Here is a 19775-nt window from a genome sequence, read left to right on the forward strand (position 1 = left end):
CGGGGCCTGGCCCAGTGCTCTGTTTCCCCATTTTCTGTTTTGCTTTGGGGTTTTTTTTGTTTACGTTGAACCTTACTTTAGCAGGCCCGGTAAGAACCATCTTCCACTGTTTCTTTACCTGGTGCTGTTGGAGCTGTTGATGCCGCAGGTTGCGCTCTGCGGTGAATTCTCCGAGTGATTCAGCGTGGGAACGTCGGACTCGGCTTTCTAAGGCAGCAACAGCCTCTGCGGGTGGAGGAGCCTGCGTGGGAAGTGGAGGCACCGAGCATTCGTGGAAGCTTTTGTTTTCATATCGGTGTCTTTCAGCTGGTGTGTAGTTTGTTTTTTTTCCCTTTGAGCTGGTCTTAATTGCCTTGAGTGCTGCTTATAAAGGGGTCAGTGAACTAAAATGGAAATGTGCATTTCTTCATTGATGGAAGTGCGAGGATGTGGCCTTGATCGTGGTGTGGGGGAGAGGGTGAAACAAAGCTCCTACCAGCTGTGCTCTGTGGAAGCGTCTGGCACGCCGTTACTTTGCAGCAGGAACAGAGCTGGGAGAGGCTCTTGGAGGAACCTGACCTTTGGGAGAAGCAACTGAATTTCAGGCTCTGCCGGAGCCAACGCGCAAGTTGGACGTCCTGGCTGAGGTGAAGGCTGTCCCGAGCGTCCAGTGCCGAGATGGTGTTTGTTGGGACGCAGGTTTGAAAGACAAGCCTCCTAGGTATTGGCAAACACAAGAAGTTTCTCAAAAGGGAGTGATACAGGATATTAAAACGTAAGTTGCCAAGAGCAATCTGCGTAGTTGAAGAATTTCGTTTTCCCCTTCAGCTTGGTGACTTGGTCAGGTAGCGAGTGCCTTACCGAGAGCAGCTTTACACATCTAGGAGACTGGTTTCCACCAGTCGTTTCCAGTTCTGATATAGCACTGATGGGTATTAAAACATTTTTCAGCAGACAGGGTTGAATATGAAGAGAAATTGCACATACAGGACTTTTGGTCAATGTATTTTGACACTTGAGAATTCTGGACATCGTGTATTCAGTTGGGTAGGCTTCTCTCTAACCGGTACAATGGCTAAGTGCAGTGAAGGGTTAACCGGTGACTTTTCCTTGAAAGTAAGTTGTAGCTTTTATGATTTGTGATATGGCCAATGACAGTAAGTGTCTGAAAAGAAAGCAAGGAGGATAAAAATACAGTGTATTTCTATATGCCTCCTTCAGGACTGCTGATTTTTTTTTAATCTTTCTCTCAATTTCATTTTGCTGCCGTCCATTTTCTTGGGCAGCAGCATACGGTTACGTGCCAGCTGCGGGAACAGCCGAGGTTCCGGGCTTCTAAACAGGACACGTGGCGGGCGGGTGTTAAATCCTGTCTGAGCCAGACCCAAACAGGTCTGAGGTGGTGAGAAGGTGCCCTGTGCGGAACTGAGAACTGGGATCAACGTTGGCCTCACGGAGGTGACTTCTTGTAGGGCTGGGAGAGCTACGTTCCATTTCCTGGACATCGCCCTCCTCTCGACCCGGTCTGTCCTCAGCACTCGGTCCTGTCAGTTCTGTGTTCATTTTTGTCTAAAACTTTGTGAATTGAGCACCTGAGAACACCAGCATTCAAGCTGCTTAGCTGTGTAGCCCTATTAGCTGGGATTTGCATCCTTCAGCTTCATTTCATGGTTACAAAACCCACAGGGCATCGGTGTCCCTGCCCGCCCCCCCTTCTCCCCTGGAGCTAGATGGAGAAGCAGCTCCTCACCCTTGGGGTAGAAGCGATGCTGGGGCAGCTGTTGGCAGGAGGGCAGCTCCTGCTTCGCCGGTCTTGGGCTGCTGGGGTGGTGAGTCTGGGACTAGTTCTACCCCTGATCTTTTGGAGTCGATTCCTTTGTCCACAGAGGCCCTGCGTTAGAGGGAGAGGGGGCACAGAGAAGGCATGGCCTTCGCCTGCACCAGTCCATGTTCCCGGGACTACAGCACCTTCCAAAACGGTCCAAGAGCTTCCAGTCGTGCTGCTGCGGCGGTCGGTGAAACGACCCAGCAGGCACACACCAACCTTCAGCATCGCCAAGGGCAGTAAGGCAGGGAAAAGCGTGTCCTGGAGGCAGAGAGCTCCTGTCCGCAGGGAGAGTGCTTCATGGGGCGCTGCACCCCGCAGCGTGCCATCAGTGCGCTTACAGGTTTTAAAGCCTTCAGCTAATCTGTGCTGGTTCTCGCCTACCAGCTCCTGCTTAAATGAGCAAAAGTTGTGGCTCCAGCAACGGTGTTCGGACTAATGGTATCCAACACCTTGCACCAAACTGTAAAGAAACCAATAAATAAAGTACCTAAAATAGTTTAAAAAGCTTTTAATGGACTGAAAGACACTAGTAAAAGAAAAAAAATCTTGTAGGAAAGATGCACTGTAGTCATTTATTGATTGCTTTCCAGGAAATTCAGAATTTTTCTAATAGGAGCAAGTACTTTTGCAGTAAAGACGACTCCTGCTTTGTTGCCTTGAACAACTCGGAGGCTGCTCCCCTCCTTCCCTCCCCCCGAAATGCAGTACAGGAAACCAGGGGGACAGAGCGCGGTGACGGCACCTCTTCTCCAGGCGGTCAGCAACAGAAGCAACGCAAGTTAGCACAGGGTACTATCCACGACAGACAACGCGAGGGAGGGAGGGAGGGAGGGAGGACTCTGGTGTCAGCACAGGGCGGCTGCGGACCAGCAACGAGAGCCTGTTCTACAGCTGGAGCTGTTTGGAAAAAAGGACATTCAACTCTGTCGGCATAGCGTGGCCTGCGGCGGCCGCATCTTACCTGCTCCGTGACCGGGGCGGCCAGGGGAGCAGTCGCTGGTCACTGACAACCACCATGGGACGTGTGTGTGACCGGGAGGGGACATAAGGACTTGTTTAGTGGCATCTGCCATTTCAGTAAGGTCCATTGCCAGCAATGGAAGCTCCCCTAGCAACGATCTCAAAACCAGCGTGCAAAAAAGTCAGTTAAGAAGGTATCAGCCATAGGTTTCAGTGCTGTGGGAATCTCAGTTTTTATTTAAATCCCCTTCCTGAAGCCTAGGAATTTCAGGTTGAGGGAAACAACTCCAATCTGGTTCAATTTGCCCGTCAGCTCTCTGTTACAGCCCAAGTCCCTGTTCCTGACTTTTCCTCCTCTTTTCCCTGCCCCGCCCTGCTCTTACTAGGGCCACGATTTCCTGCTAAATCACAGTATTTGATGCCATTACCAATCTCTCCTAGGCACTGGGGTTTCCATTGTAATGGAAGTTTGTGCGCTTTTTTTTAAACATCAAGCCCTCACTCTTTGGATACAGTATCCGAAGTTACTCGGCTGCAAGCAGAGCACAGGTGGAACTGTGAGTATCATATATATATATATATATCTCATATATCTATCTATCTATATCTTTACCTTGAAAATTAGAATGTGAATGTTACAAAACCCCACTGAATTGCCAAACTGCCAACCAAAAGTAGAAAAAAAATGGTTAAAGGAATCCAATGGCTATATCCTGATGTAGAAAATGCTGTACATTCCCCCACTTATACACACACATTACAGGCTTCAGTCGTCTGAGCGATACAAATATGGCTGCTTAGTTTTCCTTAGCACAAATTGGGATAGTGGCTGGGGGGAAAATAAATCTTTTGGCTTGGAATCCACATTTTACAAGAATGCTGAGCAGTGGATGGGGCTGGTTTTGTACTGTTTAGCAAAGCAGTGTCCTTAGTCAACATAAAAATGACCTGAGAAATGTTACATACCTCAAGACAGTTCATTTGGAATTCATATGTACAAAGTAGAAATAACTTTTGATGAGATGCGCGCACACACAACACGTACACACACACACGCGCAGGCGTGACAGCCTCTGGCTGCGCTCACCTAGGATGGGTCTTTCGTACGCTGCTGCATCCTGGCCACCTTCCCCTTCACGTGGCAGACACAAGCTCAGTCAGACAGATTACATTTCTCAGATTAGTTCTTTGCATTGTGTATTAATTGTACCAGTGCAATAACATTGTCAAAAAAAGGAGGAGCTGCTCCAGGGGAGTCCGAGACCCTGGGTCAGATTCAGAAAAGGGTGGTTTAAACTTTTTTTTTTTTTTAAAGCGAGGTACACATTAAGCAGAGCTCTGTGTTAAGGGGATCTCAGCAGAAGGCATGCTTGTCTCAGCCTCTTTCTCCTCCACAGCTTTGTCCTCTGGTTCCAGCTGTTCACCACTTTTTATGCTTTCCTGGAGCTGCTGGCGTCGCTGCACCTCTGCTTTAAGGTTCTCCAAGTCTTTTTGGCTGAAGGGGAAAACCAGGAAGGGTAGCAACCATTAGACTAGCTTTAGGAATGGTGTGAAGCCCAGGGACAAGGCAGTGTTCAACAGAATACAAAATGCTCCTAGCACTTGCCCTCCTCCTGCCAGATGCCAGGTCCCACATCTCAGCAACACCTGAGCAAGGCTGGGTGCTCAGTTTGCCATTTGGTTTTGGGCCATGGCCCACGAGTGGCCACTCGGGGCTGGGCAGTGAGGTTAATCCTGTCTATGTCCAGGCAGCCTCCAGCTGCTTCTGGTAAATTTTTAACCATCAGTGATTATTTACAGCCTTAGAAGAACACAGTCTCAGCTCAGGTCATCTTTTTTCCACCTCCCTCCCAATCAAATTTTCAACTAAAAGTCTTAAGAGACAATTGATAATAATAATAAAAAAAAATTATGAGTACTGCCACTTATAATGGTCTTAAAGATGATAATGATAATCAGGGCTAGTATTATGATCTCGGCTAGTGTTCTTTGTAAACAAATCCTGCGGAGCTGGGGAAGGAACACCTCCAGGAATTCCTCCTTGAAGCAACCACCCTGCTAAGCAGCCTTGTCTGTGGGAGAGCCAGCGCTGTTCTTCACAGCCCAGCACTGCTCACTTCGTTTCTTCTGGGTAGAGACCAGTGACTGTGCTTCAGCTACCTCCCACTCTGCAACCAGAGCTAAACGCAAGAATCCCTTTGCCGCTGGGGTGACGGGCTGAGCACAGGGGAGCAGGGGAGACGCCAGCTCCCGGCTGCTTGCAGAGCGACCCATGGGGCAAGCGACACAACAGCGGTCTTGCCCGCTGATGCGTCAGTTCTCCAGGAAGCTTTCATCATTTCCTTCAGCTTCACAGAGCACTTTGGGGGTTGTGAGAGCAGATCCCTGCTACAAGCTCAAGGTTACAGTTTTGAGAGAGACACCTGACATTTCATGCAATGTTCCTCCATCCAGGAGCTTTTTTAGTGCCCTGAAGGATTCCCAGGGATCCCCTTTGCAAGTGTTCAAGAATGTCTTCAGGGGACCCAGCACCTTCAAAAGCAGTTTTTATGCAGAAGTGACAATTTCTGCCACTATTCGCCTAGTGCGGCCTGATGAGAAGAGGTACCCAAGATCACTGGAAACTCTGCATTTTGGGTCAATGATTCTTAATGCAAAGGGAAGCATTGGGTTTATGCTATCTCAGGAATAAAGAGAATACAAAAAGACTACTTGATTTCTAAAGGTACAACACACAGAAGTGTCACTCTACCTTAGTGGAATGAAGAGAATTCCATTGATAATGTTGAGCTGCTCCAGGACACTGGCCATACTGGGAGCTGTGAACTACAGCATAAGAGAAAAAAAAAAGTTTTAAAAGTCAAAACACAGACAGAAAAACTCAGAGCTCCTAAGCAAGTCCAGACCCCATTTACCAACTGTTTAGAAAAACCAAGGATCCCGTATGACACACTAATAGATGTAAGGTGGCATCATTTCTGTTTTCTACCTCTACGTCCCTAAGTTGAAAAGCAGCATCTAGAGGTGCCCAGCCAGTCACTGCGGGCAACCTCCCCTCTGAACTCTGTGGGCCTTTGGTTAAATGCAGTGTAGAAGTCAGTTCAAAAATGTGTTTTGTTTTGGGTTTTCCCCCCCCTCTCCTTCAAGTGTTTTAACAAGGGTAAAATTGTTATTACCGTTTTATGGGTTTGAGCCTTTTAGCTGGACGCTATTTCCTGGACTTGACCATTTACTCGGTTCAAGGTCCTTACGCTCAGATTACGCTGCCATGAACTCCCCAGTTCTGCACCCAGTTCTTCGCAGTCAGAAGACAACCCAGCCCCTTCCCCAGAGCACGATCCTGCTCTGCCCCTTCTGGGGGGGTCCCTGCAGCTGGACGCCTCTTTCCCAGCCCGCGGGCTCGCAATCCTCCGGCAGCCGCTGGCGGGCAGCACCGCAAACAGCGGGGTGGTTGTACTCCCCTGGGTACGCGGCGGAGCGGCTGGCGTGATCTGCCAGGTGCACGGGCAGATGAGGGGAGCTGGGTTTGGCCCAAGAGGGCCAATCTGTTCCTGCTCCATGTAAGGCAAGGCAAGGCAGCCCCCCCCGCTCCGCTCTGCTGCCCAGCCTCCCCGCAACACAAAATCCTTGGAAGGAGAACAAAGCACCTGGTGAAAGATGACAGCATTTTTTAGGATGAGGAAACTGAAGTACTTTTGGATTGAGCAACCTGCCTACAGCCAGTGACTCAGCAGAGGGGCAGGTTTGTGCGTAGGTGTTCCAGGCTCCCAACACTGCGAGCTGCCCAGCGCGTCCTTGCCGATTTCCCTGGGCACCCTGCAACACCGTCACCTGCACCCAACTGCCTGAGCTCTGGAGAAAGAGCCAGAGCCGAGAACCACTCTATCCAGAAGCAGAGGGGACAGATGCTCAGCCCGCACCGGTTACACTGTGCTATGGCCGTCGGAGCCCCTCTGCCTTTGCAGGGACCTCCCGCCCATGAAGCGTCTGCAGCTGGCACAGCCATTACCACCTCCTGCACAGGCAACGTCTGCACGCGTACACTCGTGTCCTTCAGGAGCAGCTAAACACAAAACTCTGCCTTCACAGCAAGTACTCTCGATTGCTCTCCTTGCATAAAGGTTACCTTAAGTGGCATGATGTTCGCATTGGAGCCATTCTTGTAAATCTCATTCATTGTGCGTTGAAGAGCAACTGCTTGCTGAGTCAGGTATTTCAAGTACTCAGAGCTCTCTTTGGTCTTTTCATGGTGTTCTCCAAGCTACTCAGAAGGGGGGGGCGGGGAGAAAGAGGTACAACATTACAAATCAGAACAGGACCCAAACCAAGGCACGCTCTAGTCCCTGCTAGCTCAACGTCCTTACAGAAACTCATCAGAACTGGATTTCACCTGCCTTGGCATTCAAAAAACAAACAAAATTCCTCTAGGAGCCTTATTATCAACATGACACATTTCCATCAGGTAGGAGCATGTTTGCAGGGTGAGCAGCATTCCCTCCACCAGGCTGTGCTTTCAGCCGGTGAGATGGCGCTGAATCACCCACCGTGTACAACCGCAGGCGTGTTCAGACAGACCCCGGGCTGGTGCAGAAGTTTCACTGTGCATCAGCAAGGGCTGCAAGCAGGAGAAGGTACTGCCCACGAAACAGCTCAACTACCAAACTAGTTTGGATCTGGTATTTAAGAGACTGGTGGTGCAAAAAGGGAAAGAACAGACCAGCTCTTTCAGTGCCCGGCTAGAACGTGGGGCCATGTCACCAACAGAAGTTTCTGTCCAGCGACAGGGGTACAGCAAGAACAAACCTGCAGGAAGGCTATTCAAAGACTTTTGGCATAAAAGCGGTCAATTGTTGTACAGGGCAGCAATTCTGCCCCATCCCTAGAAAGAAGATTCCCTGGCAGCTGTTCAGACCTCTTTGTAAGAAAGGCCTCCCTGAGTTCCAAGTTGTGGCACTGTTTTGCAGTGGTATTGCTTGTTTCTAGCAGTAAAGTGGTATGACACAAATTAGCAGTGCACACGCTCGTTACCTGGTTTTTGTAGATGGTGTAGCCTTCCTTCTCGTGCTGCAGAGCTGACCGGAATTCTGCTTTGCTCTCATACACTCGGGCTACCAAGTGGTGGCTGAGGGAAGGAAAAGGGTTTAGAGGTACTTTCATGAAGAAGAAACACTTCTGCACTAGAGCGAGCAAGGCTTCACCATAGCAATGTTTAGGCTAGAGGTCTTAATACCAGTGTGAAAGGAGACAGATACTGGACTCTGAATAGAGCACCCTGGTAGTCACTTCTCCTCACCCCATTTGGGGATTAATACACTGCACTGATTTGGGTTGGATTTTTGTTGAAATGCTGAGAGGTGACCTACAGAAGTAAAGACTGAACTGGGGATTTTTTCCTCCTGCATCCAGGGAAGCTGAAGGCCACAGTGGTGAACTGAATGGAGGCAGCACATCCACGGGAACATCTCGGGGCTAGATTTGTTAACTGGAGAAGGAAGCAGCTGTAAGCCCTTACCCTTCAAAAGGGGTCTTTTTGTTTCTTAGAAAGCAAATGTGTGAATTACTTGATTATTCACAGACAAAATTAAAAAAAAAACAAACTTTTGGCACAGAAAGAACCAGCACAACAGCGGCAGAGCTGGGACCCAAGTCACCTGGGCTCTCTCCAGTTGGGAGAGCTGACTTGGCTTGGACTTTGCTTCCTTTGTGTTTCTGGAATGAAAAAAAGATTTCTGGTTTTGGCAGTGTTACTCTGTGGGAGGTGATGAATCTCATCAAGCATCCCAGGGCTACTAAGGGAAGGCAAGATGCTTTCTGCAGAATGCATATCCATCAACTGCTGGAAAACAAATCACTCTTGTGGGTGCTTAATAAGATTTATTTTCATCCTGACGAAGAACAGATGGGTTGCAATGTGGTAGTAGTAATTAGGAGTGGGCCACTGCTTGGTTGATAGCGAGCCAGTTTTGCATTCAAGGACAGTGCCTACAGCACTGAAGAGCAGTGGGTATTTAGAGCAGATCCTAAAGGTGCCAACCACTCACAGCTCCCTTGGAAACACAAGGAAGCCGCTCAGTATTTTATTCAAATACAAGGCTTTATGGTAAAGGACAAAAGCAAATTATATGCTTCTCCAATATAGCTCCCTGAGGGCTGAAACTTAAATACAAGTGTTTACATATCATCCCAGCCTCCCAGTATAATTATATTAGCCTTGCTCTCCAACCAACTTGCCACATATGGTTTCCTATTGAGAGCCTGCAAGGACCAGGGTCATCTCGACAGATTTCTGAGGCAACCAGCATTATAGCAGATCCCACAATTAACCTGAAGAACAAGGGATCTGTGTCTTTCGAGACGACAATCTTGGATGCTGCACCATGACCTTGACTCACACAGCCCAGGAGTCCCAAGGAGTCTGACAGCTGGGATGAGACTGAATCTCTAATTTAACAGGGTACAGCTGGACACAGCCAGATCAGATCCTCCCCTATGAGCGCACGGTGAATGTACTCACTCTTTAACAGTACGGCGACCCAGCCCAGCACTCCACCCTGCCTCACCTTAGTGCAACTTTCAAAGACTTGGAGCCGTGATACTTGGAGCTGATGGCCAGCGCGTTCTCCAGGAACCGGAGGGACAGGTCATACTCCATAACCCCGTGGAGCACCAAGCCAATGTTGTTCTGCACAAACAAGTCAAGTAGGCATTCAGAAAGCAAATTCAAACTACGCATTTATTGCTTCGTAAATACCAAGACCACACAGGTATTTCACTGTTGAAGAGGCTGTAGCAGCCACAAGTCCCGGCGGACCTCTGCATAGCACGTAACACGTGACAGGAGACCATTCTCCCCCTTGGGAGCTCAGTCCAAACAAGCCAGACGAAAGAGATAAGGAACTCTCTCCATTTTATGCAAGGGCAACAAGAACAGGCTAAATTAAGGAATATGCCCAAGGATTACAGGCGCTCAAACTGATATCTCCAGTGTCCCAGTGCAGAGCTCCAGCTACAGAAGGCTGGCCTTCTCAGCTAAAGAGCCAAACTCCTTTTTTCCCTTCTAATAGTACTAACTGGTAGTAACACAGGGAGGAAAAAGCAGTGCCTAAATGTTTATTTTAGATAGCCAGCACAATGGGCATTTTTAAGGCCAAGAGGTTTCTTGGAGATTAGAAACTTGAATACTCTGAAGATTACTTACATCTAAGAGTGCCATTTCTGGGTGATCCTCCCCAAATACCAATAGCATGAGGTAGCGTGCACGGTACAGTAAATTCAATGCTGTAGAGAGCTGGCTGTTTGCAAAGCAGTACAAAGCAAGGTGCATCTATAACAAAAGAAGTAACCCAGCATTAACGGTTTTTACTTACCACTCTAAAGCAAGCTAATCTCTCCTCTCTACTCCTTTCCTCGGCTGTACACAAATAAAAAAATCTCCTTTTTATGGCTAAAAAGAATTTCAACCACTCAGAAAAGTCTAAGTCTGCTGGCTGATTTACAGCTCCACTGAGGTATCACTTGAGACACAGTACTGAGGAAGCTGAAGGGTTTCATTTCAGTTCCTCTTACGCACCTCAAGGAATATTTCAAAACTGACCTGTATGTATATGATATTCTAATTGTGCTTTTTGGGGGGGGAATTCTTCCTCTTTCTTTGTTTTTGACATAAGCCCAGGGCAAAAGCAGCAGAATTTATGAATATAAATCAACATTCAGCAGACAAACCCCCAAAATTCTAAACTAAGTAGGACAAATACAAGCATCCTGCATGGTCAGTAATGCAAACACTTAGGTATTCGGTTTACAAAATCGTAAGATACAAAACTCATGATGAAAGTGGAGGATTCTGGGAAGAACTTTGCAGAAGGAAGGAGAACTGCAACTGTCTTCTAGATGCAGACACGAATTAAGGCTCACAGACTCCACGTGGACACACGAGATGCTGCTTCTCCCCCAGCACCCTGTACTCACGTATTCTTGAATGGTGTTGGGGTGTTCAATACCCAGGACCCTCTCGCTCATTAGCACCGCTTTCTGCTGATTACTTAAGGCCTGAACAGAACAGAAGACCCAAGAGCAAGTCACACAGTGCTGCGCACTTGAGCAAGCAAGCACGGGGAAGGAATGAGAGGACTAAACAGAGGCTATCCAAGCCCTTGCTTACCTCTGAATAATCTCCCATGATATAGTTGAGACGAGCTAGCAGCCTCAGGCAGGCACAGATTTCTACATGCATAGCACCATACACATTGTTGAACAAGTTTAAGGCTTCATTGATGAGCTCACAGCCTTCCTTCAAGAAACCTGAAAAAAGTGATGTTCATATACGTATGTATGTTAAATAACCCCTAATACTACCAGAGAAGCGCAGTGCCCGTGAAGCGAAAACAGTAGTGGGATATGTAGCCACAGGCACTGCCTCATGTGAGGGCTAACCCTAGGAGCAGGGAATTGCTGCCCAGCATCCATCCTTGTTCATCACTGGTAACTTTACAGCAAGCATGTGTTTCAGATGGTCTTGGAGACCACAATTCTCTACCAAAACCAGGGTGGGTGGGGGTATATTGGTGGAGGGCAGCAGGCCATGCCACTCATTCCCTGCTCTTCCTTTTATCAGCAGTTGCCTGAAGAGGCAGAGGCATGTTGGGTCTGTACCTTGCTGAACCTTTGCTTGCCCGCTCTGGAAGAAGTGGAAAGCATCTGAGGCTTTGGGGTTTACATGCTTCACTACAGGGAAGATGTTGAGAATATCCTCTTCTGTGAAGGTAGGCTTGTGCCTGTTGTCAAAGTTGTACTCTTTCAGCAGTATCTGGAGGAACCGAAAAGACCGGAGGTCAAGGTCACCACTTTTAGGTACTTGGAAAGAAAATACGGGAAAATGAGCCTTGAATTCTGCATGCGGATTCACAGTCAAAACATCTCCTGTATCACTACCCGGGGACAGAGTTTTGAAAGAAGGTCACGTGTAGGTGCGCATCACCACCACGTGTGCATGGCAAGGTCACACCGCAGTGCGGAGGTACGGCTGTGCCAGTACTGGAGCCCCAACAGGGGAACCCCATCCAGCCAAACTCTGGCACCCCATAGAGTAGCGAGAAGGCAGTGCTGTGGAGAAGGAAACCCCCTGTTCTTCAAGCAAGGACAACCCCAAAAGTCTTGCTCTGCTCAGCCAAAGAGCTGCTTCTCTTTGGATGGGGAGTATGTGTGTGCATGGACTTCAGATGTGAGTTTGGTTTGTCAGAGCAAGCTACAGGAATTGTATTCAGGCTGGCTGATCTTCCAAGGGAGATGCACAGCAAGTTTACCCTCAAGGGGAACTGGATGACAAGTCTCTTTCCCCAGGGCTGGAACCTGTATTCCAACATTAACACCACAAAGACCTTTAGGGGCTCACACTGTCTGTCTGAAAGGCTGTCCCCTGCAAAGCAGTTTGCACTTACTCTTCATGTTTCTCAGTATAGAACATGAGGGGGAAGGGAGGGAAGACAGGGATCTTACTTGGACTCCAGTTTTGAGGGAGATTTCACGAAGCAGGGTGATTTTCTGTAGATTATACACTTCAGCTGCTTGGTCAGCATTCTCACTGCAAAAAGCACACACAAGCTTCAGCTCCCAGGTAAATTTCTGCTGAAAGACATCCCTTATCTGAAGCGCAGGTCCCTGTACAGCTAGGTGTGAACTGAAACCAACTACTAACATTACACTGGTTGCTAACGGTCTATTAAAGCTTACAGAGATGCACAACAGTACTTTTTACTGAAATCCCATGTGTGTTCTCTTCAAAGTTCACTGCAGAGTTTAGGCGAGAGTCTAAATGCCTTCAGCTCTTGGTAAAGAGCGAGCTGTCCCCGACGTGAAGGGAGGATCACCAATTTAGCCAACTAGTGATGGTTTTTCTCTTGGGCCACTTTGTTTGTGCTTCCAGTTTAACATTCACTATCTGCACCCTCCAGCAGCCTTATTCACCATCTCTCTTTCAGATACAGAAGCAGCTGTCCTTGGTTGTGGAACATAAGCACCCTTCAGCCTAAATCATTGTCTCTACAGACAAATATCTTTTGACTACACTCCTTCAGCTTCTTGCCTTCTGCTCCCCTCTGAACCACTGAGGAGAGGTTTTCCTAGCTGCCTTTGCCTCATAGGTTTCATCTCATTTCAAATTTCAGTTACACTTCCCCCTGCTGCTCTTTGCCCAATTTCTTTCCATTATAAGCCTGTAAAACTCCCTCAAGAGCCCAAATTTATATTCAAACAGAAGACGAGTCAAAAAGGCAGGTCCTATTAAAGAACAACAAGAGCTACAGACATTTGGTGAGAGTCCAAGCACAAGCGAGGGCAATTTGCTTACCATTCAAGACTAAAATCGAAGTAGTTCTTTGCTTCTGAACAAATATTCTTCCAAAGCTCCTGAGGGGTCACGCTGGCCCATGCAGTGTTATCAGCATTTCCAAGGTTCTTGTTTTTCCTTTTCTTATTCTTTTTCTTGGAGACCAGCTCATCAGCTGGCAGATGGGCAATGGGATTTGGGAAGGAGCTTAGAAAGCAATTGAGGAAGTGGCTGATGGCTGCTGATAAACCCGACAGCTCCACACCCTACAGCAAGACACCAAAATCAGTTGTGGAAGACACCTGCCATCACACAGGCAGTACTCTGACCCTGAGCCTCATACAAATCCAGTCCTACCAGAAACAGGAAAATCTTCCAGGAGAGGGAGAGGAAGGCAATATTTGCAAGTGCAACTAGCACAGACAATTATGTAGATATAACAGGTAAGCATACAGCTACACACACACAAATGTATAGTTCCATTTCAGGCTGCTACCTGGGACAGAGAAACTGGAGAGTGTAAAGAAGATTTTGACACTGGAATAAAGCCAGGTGTATAGTATGCTATGTACGGACAGGTATAAGGATGCATTAGTATTCATGCAATTAAAAAGGCTCCTTAGAAGGGCAAAAGCAACACTGTTTAAAAGGAGAAGGTATTACAAGGAAAACAAGCTGTGATTTCACTTTTAAAAGCCTTCAACATAATGAGTGAGAATCTAGGGAAGAAAAGCATGAATGATTACTCGCTGGGAAAGCTATCATCAAGTGGGAACTTGTTTTCCCTTACACACAAGCCTGTACCTATTTTAGAGCTAATGAGATTGTACTTCCCGTTGCTAAGCAACCCCCATGAACTGCCTAATGAGAGAAGAGACTCAAACAGCTCTCTCTTTGTGGAAAAAAGTCATTAGAGAGGATACACAAGGCAAGAGGTCAGACTGCAGGCCATACCTGGAGGTATGTCTTGAAGATGTGTTTAGCCGATCGAGTGATCAATTCACTGATTCCTATTTTCTACCCAAAGGAATAAAGAACAGAGACTAAGAGTCAGCTGACAATAACAATGAGAAAACACACTTTGCTTTTGAAGTGGGCTTTTATCAACATCTGCAGAAGATGCATGCTCCAGTCCTTACCCTTCAGGACACAACTGTTTTGCATTTGACAACACTCCTGCAGCGGGGGAAGAGCCCCCTGCACCCCGTGCAGTGACCACCAGCCACCCCGTGCGGCACAGCTCAGTCTAACGGTGCTTCCAGGAGCTACCGCAGCACCAGGCCCGTGCACGCCCGCAGGCAGCTGCGCTCACAACACTTTCCAGTTCGACCCAAAGCCCTGACATATCTTAGAGGCTTAAAAAAAATATGCATGGCTTAAAATCCTTCTGTGTTACCTGCTAATACACTTGGGAATCCCTGAAACACTTCTCTATCCCAAAGAACACCGAAAACCCCCAACGTTATGAAAGCCATTAAGGATTTGGGAGCAGAACTCCCCATCCACCACTCACAGGTCCTTCTCCCTCCTCCTCTATTTTTGAGACTGTTTATTTTTACATAGAGAAAACAATTGGCCAAGTTGGAATATATACAGGGCAAATTATGCCAGCGGTGGTTTTAATTGGCAGCCTGAAGTTAAGCCTGACGCTTACAAAAATGTGATCCAGCTGAGCACGGCCAGGGGTCTTGGTGATGAAGTTGATCACTTTGCCTAGGTAACGCATGTTGATGCCCCTCTGGTGCATGGCCTCTGCTAAGGTAGCCCCATCCATCGGAAGCACTGTGTGATCCAGGCAGTCTTTGACCTGCAGGGTAAAGACAAACTTTGGTTACTGAAAGCAAACATGAAGGAAAGAATTTCAATTTTAAAAAAATTTAAAAAAAAAATTATCTGACTGGGGAGGGAAAAAGGCATTGCCTGACAGAGAAGGCAGTTTCCAGGGATGACATTTAAGTTATAAGCACAGCAAGAACTGTCAAGCACAGAGCACTGATCAGCCAGAGCCAGGGCTGCGGGTGCTCCCTGCCTCGGGCCGTCAGCTCGACAGACGGCAAAGCGATAAATTCAGCCTGGAGACATTCCTCAGTGACCCCCAGTGAGGCTCTTTTGGTGGGTAGTGAGTGCTGTAATACCAGAGACTACCGTGCCACACGGGCAGCTGGAACTGTTGCCGCAGGCAGCCCAAAGCAGTTTGTGCAAGCTCCTTGCCACCTGTACCATTTTGCTCTTAGGTCTCCCTGGAGAACGAGCAGCAGTATGCACTCCCAACAAGCACTGGGCAACCAAGGTGTGCTGAGGGATCAACTGTCACTGTAAAACAGCTCAGGCTTCATCCAATTCCCTGTGCAAAACAAGCAGAGGCAAAGGCCCCGTGGAGCAGCGCAGAGGATTGTAGCCAAGTGCTGAGCGTGCAGTGGCCCAAGGAGAGCAGCAAGGCACGCAGCATAATTCACCGTACGGCTTCCAGCGGCTTGCCCGAGGCCACTCAGGAACCCAGTGGCAGAACAGGGACTCAGAGGGCTCCTGTGGCTCAGGCAATGAGAACCGCTTTCCCCTTGGCATGGCTTATTTAACTAACGCTTGTGGAACTAGCAGGCTAACCCTTCTTTAGGGGCCTCACAGTCACTAACTAAAAACATTTCCAATTAAAAGACTAAATGGAGTTGTGCACATTTAGCTGATAAGGGGAAATGGCACTTGCATTTTAAGTTGTGTTGCAGCGCTGATAAAGAGTCACTTAATTCACGTCATGGAGTAACACCAGTTACTCTCTGATATGCAGGACTGCCTGCTTACAGCAGCTGCCCTGTAACTTGCCCTCACACACGCTTGTGGAGCATTTTGGGTTTATATACTAGTGTATCAACTATCTTGTAAAACAACAGTCACCAAGCCCTTTTCTGATTCATTCTCCCTCCTTTTTTATTTCAAGACTGAATATCTAGTCCTAAACGTTATGCTGACTACAGAACTAGTGGCTTTAGAGTTCAGAAGAAACCTTCCAGTGAGTAAAATCGCCTCTGACCAACTCCTGAACCTCTTGGAGTAGAGATCATCTATTCTACCCTCCTAGTTCCAGTGCCAGCTGTAACACAGGCATTACCAGTCAATTTAGAGAGTGTCTTGAGAAGGGAAAAGCTGGTATTTCTTATCTATCCAGGTGCATGGGTAAGCATGGGTAAGCATCCAAAATGCTTAAGACTTACTCAGGGAGTTTTTACAATAGATATTAGTAAGAACGATTTCCCAGTTCACTCCAAATTATTAGTCACCAATTGAGTCACAATCAAGGTCAGATAATACAGTAAGTTGTGCAGGATGCCCAGGGCTAGGGAGGATGACTTATGTGGTCTTTATTGTCCCAAACTCTTAGCAATAGCTGTTAATTACCAGTGCCAAAAATTCTTTGTTGGACTGAGATAGGAAAATTGTGCCATGATGTAAAACAGGAAATGGAAAACCCCTCTTGCGCTTGCACCAGCGATGCTTGCGCTGTTCACCGTACCTCACCACCAGTGCCAAAACTCGGCTGCCAGCAGGAGAGCACAGCGTTTGCTTGGGAGGCAAAGCTGGTGTTCTGCTGTGTCACTGCTTGCTCTGAGTGGCCAGGCTTGAGGTAAGCTTTCAGAGGGGACATTACTGCTGGTCCTCAGTTCCTTACCAAACCTGGGATCTGGCAAGACAGCAAGAATGCAGCAGCATCCTTCAGCAACTGCTTCTGGTCCTGCACCTCCTCTTTGCTAGACTCAGGAAAACGAACACCTAGGAGAGTAAGAGAGAAAAACGTAAATCACATCAACTCAAAGAAGAAATGAGTCATATCCAGAAAGCGTACAGTAAGAGCAGGTAAAAAGTTCTGGTGATTCTGTCTCTCTAGAATTAAAGACACTTCTTCAAAAACTCATCTACTCTGCAACATGTTTCAATGGAAAGAGCGTTAGCTGCTACGCTTGGTTAGTAGCTGTGCTGCTCTTGCCCACTCATTCATTCTCAACACAGCTTCTGAACGCCCAAATTCTGCTCTTTATCTGGTCCATTCTACATATCGCAAAGTGCTGTGTACACCTCCAGTACAAAAGAGTCAACTGGCTGGACTGGAGTGGGAATGTTTCAGCAGATGGGCCAGCAAATACTGCAAGTGCTAGAAACTCAGAGCCTTTTGCACACCAAAATTAAATTAGGTTTTAAGTTCTAGCTGCAAAGTCAGTGCCAAAGCACTAATCCTTACTGACCTGAGAAAATGCTTGGGCATTTCAAAACACATGCTCCTTCTGACATATTTATTCCAAGCTAAATTCAGCTATATGGCCATTTGTCTGCAATTTGCAAGCATACAGCCTCGGGATTCACCCCCATGAACACTCCAGGAGCTGCTTCAGTATTTCCAAATAAAAAAATACTGATTCCAGCCATGGAAAGCTACATACAATGCCTGCGACTGGTGCATGCATTTGAAAGGGCACTGTGACCTGCTTACCATAATGTTACTAACACAAACCCTGCCCTTCACTGAGGATGCAACATCAGTTGTTCAACTACAACTGCTGGTTTTTGTGTAAAGTACTACATTAAGGTGAAATTTAATTTTTTCCCCTTCCTCTGCTTTTTTTCATGTGGTCTAGCAGCTGGGATGCTCAGAATTGCAACAAGATTCTTGGCAGCAATCTGCAGACCTCCCCTGAGCGTAGCGGTGGGAGACAGCTTACTGCCTGCATTTGGTAGTTCAAGCATTGCAATCAATTACACTTCTTTCTCTTTTCTGTATCTTTGTGCTTCACGGAGAATCCTGCACCACGCCCAGCCAGCCAAAAGCCAGCAATATTCTTAGCTACAGAACACAATTTTTTGTCTGCAGCTGGCTGGACACAGCAATCCTCTGAAGGAGAACTAAAGCCAGCTCTTTGTACACATACCTGGTGAGAAAATATCCGGGTTAAACCGAATGTCAAATGATGTGTCACTAATGGAGCCTACAGCTTTGCAAGCATTTCGAATCACTTCTCTGCTTTTGGGATCCACTGGAGCAGGAAGAAAAACAGAATACAAATGAACATGGATTTCAGAAAACAACAAGCCTAGCTATTAAATTAAGAGAAAAGTTTTGTTAATAAAAGCAGCAACGATGGCACATTCTGCAGAAATACATTATAAAAACAATCAATTGTAAGATATTTAGAAAGGAGGATGGCTGTAAAATGCAAAGTCCTAACAAGAGGACACAAAAATGACCCAGAAGACCCATGGACCCCCAACCCCAACCACAGATACTCAGAAATCCAAGCCTGGGATTCCCAAAGGTGTCTGTGCATCACACACTTCCCAGCCCCACCACAGCCCACTCCTCTCCACCTGCACTAAGCCCCCGGCAGCCCAGCCCTGGCGGCCGACCCTGCAGGCCAGCTTGCTGGCCAGGCTCTCGCTCCTGCGGCAGAACTGATGGGCTTACTGCATTCAAAGCCACTTGCCCACCTACCCAACTGGTCCCCAGGGTGATTAATTCATTACTGCGTGAACAGCTCTATGCAAAGAGCTAGGACAATATTGATAGAAGTCATCAGCGCTTGTCCTGTTTAACAACAAATAATCACTGCAACCCTCCCCAGCCTGGCATAGCTCCTACCAGCGCACAGCCCACCAGCTAGGGCAGGAGACGTGGGCTGCTTCTGGCGCTGAGGATGAAATACCTGTTCCATCATCAGATGCAATGGTCTCAGCAAGCTCTTTCACCTGATCAAGTCCAGTCACGTTATCATCTATTTTACCATCCTCTGACTCAGACTTCTCGCTGTCTGCAGTACCGTTCTCTGGAGAGCCACCATTTTCCAGCACACCTGAGCTCTCCTGCTTGTTGGCTTTCTGCTGCATCAGCTGCAGTGCAGCCAGCTTCATGAATAAGAGATACCTACGGTAAAGGAAAAGAGGAATTCAGCACAGCAGGAGAATCCAAGAGGATCACCACTGCTCTGCGAGGAAAAATCTCACAAAGTTAGCACTATAGGCCCTACAGTTTCCCTCTGGAAAGGCAGGATGTATACCCTCTTCCCATGAGCTTTCCAAAATTAAAAGGAGTGCACATTAGCTTCCTGGAAGGAGCCAAAAACCAGTGGGTTTTCATTACCCATCACAATGGGAAATTAATCTCCTTGCAATGGTTACAAATTGCTTTCCACACGCAGCATCAGCAGACAGCTCAGGAAGACTCTGCCAGATGCACAGGACTAGTCAAACACAAACCAGCAGCAATCTTGCCAGGAGACCTTTGCAGAGAGAGGCCCAGCCTCTGCTAGCCACGGAGGAGCAGGAGCAGCACCCTAGGGCCACGGCAGGCTGCTGGTCTGGAAGCTCTCCCAGGCAGCAGCGAAGCCTGCCCGCAGGCACGTGGCAGAACCGGGAAGGGCACTGGCTGCAGAACTGGTTGCTCAGCGGGCAGGGCTCCTCTGTCAGCAACTGGAGGGCTTGTCTTCCCAGCAAGCGAAGCACCGGCTCTGACCATCTGTGACAGCAGAGCACCTGCAGCCCTTCACATTGGAAGCAGGAGTGTTAACATCACCAGCACCACAAGACTTCAACTTTCCCGTTCCCAGAGCTCCCACTTCCCCGCCTGCACTGAGCGAGCCCAAACGCCAACACATCCCACCACAAAAGTGCCTACAGCAGTTCCCATAGGTAATTTTTTCCAGC

The 19775-nt window shown here is 47.8% G+C and overlaps 1 protein-coding gene across 1 annotated transcript in view; it reads right to left on the reverse strand.

Annotated features, from left to right (window-relative positions):
- Nucleotides 1-3658: 3658 nt before the first annotated feature.
- Nucleotides 3659-19775, reverse strand: part of CLUH (clustered mitochondria (cluA/CLU1) homolog) — a 31666-nt gene continuing 15549 nt past the window's right edge. The window contains exons 11-26 of the mRNA XM_009695216.1: nucleotides 18779-18996; nucleotides 18008-18112; nucleotides 16756-16856; nucleotides 14746-14898; nucleotides 14046-14108; nucleotides 13113-13357; nucleotides 12263-12347; nucleotides 11420-11573; nucleotides 10929-11068; nucleotides 10736-10816; nucleotides 9966-10091; nucleotides 9328-9449; nucleotides 7796-7889; nucleotides 6894-7028; nucleotides 5520-5593; nucleotides 3659-4262 (exon numbers count right to left, since the gene is read on the reverse strand). Coding sequence (XP_009693518.1) covers nucleotides 4094-4262; nucleotides 5520-5593; nucleotides 6894-7028; nucleotides 7796-7889; nucleotides 9328-9449; nucleotides 9966-10091; nucleotides 10736-10816; nucleotides 10929-11068; nucleotides 11420-11573; nucleotides 12263-12347; nucleotides 13113-13357; nucleotides 14046-14108; nucleotides 14746-14898; nucleotides 16756-16856; nucleotides 18008-18112; nucleotides 18779-18996 — 2065 coding nt within the window. The 3' untranslated portion in view covers nucleotides 3659-4093. The remainder of the gene's footprint in view (nucleotides 4263-5519; nucleotides 5594-6893; nucleotides 7029-7795; nucleotides 7890-9327; nucleotides 9450-9965; nucleotides 10092-10735; nucleotides 10817-10928; nucleotides 11069-11419; nucleotides 11574-12262; nucleotides 12348-13112; nucleotides 13358-14045; nucleotides 14109-14745; nucleotides 14899-16755; nucleotides 16857-18007; nucleotides 18113-18778; nucleotides 18997-19775) is intronic.

Source organism: Cariama cristata, unplaced genomic scaffold (assembly GCF_000690535.1).
Source record: "Cariama cristata isolate BGI_N322 unplaced genomic scaffold, ASM69053v1 scaffold17722, whole genome shotgun sequence".
Lineage (NCBI taxonomy): Eukaryota > Metazoa > Chordata > Aves > Cariamiformes > Cariamidae > Cariama > Cariama cristata.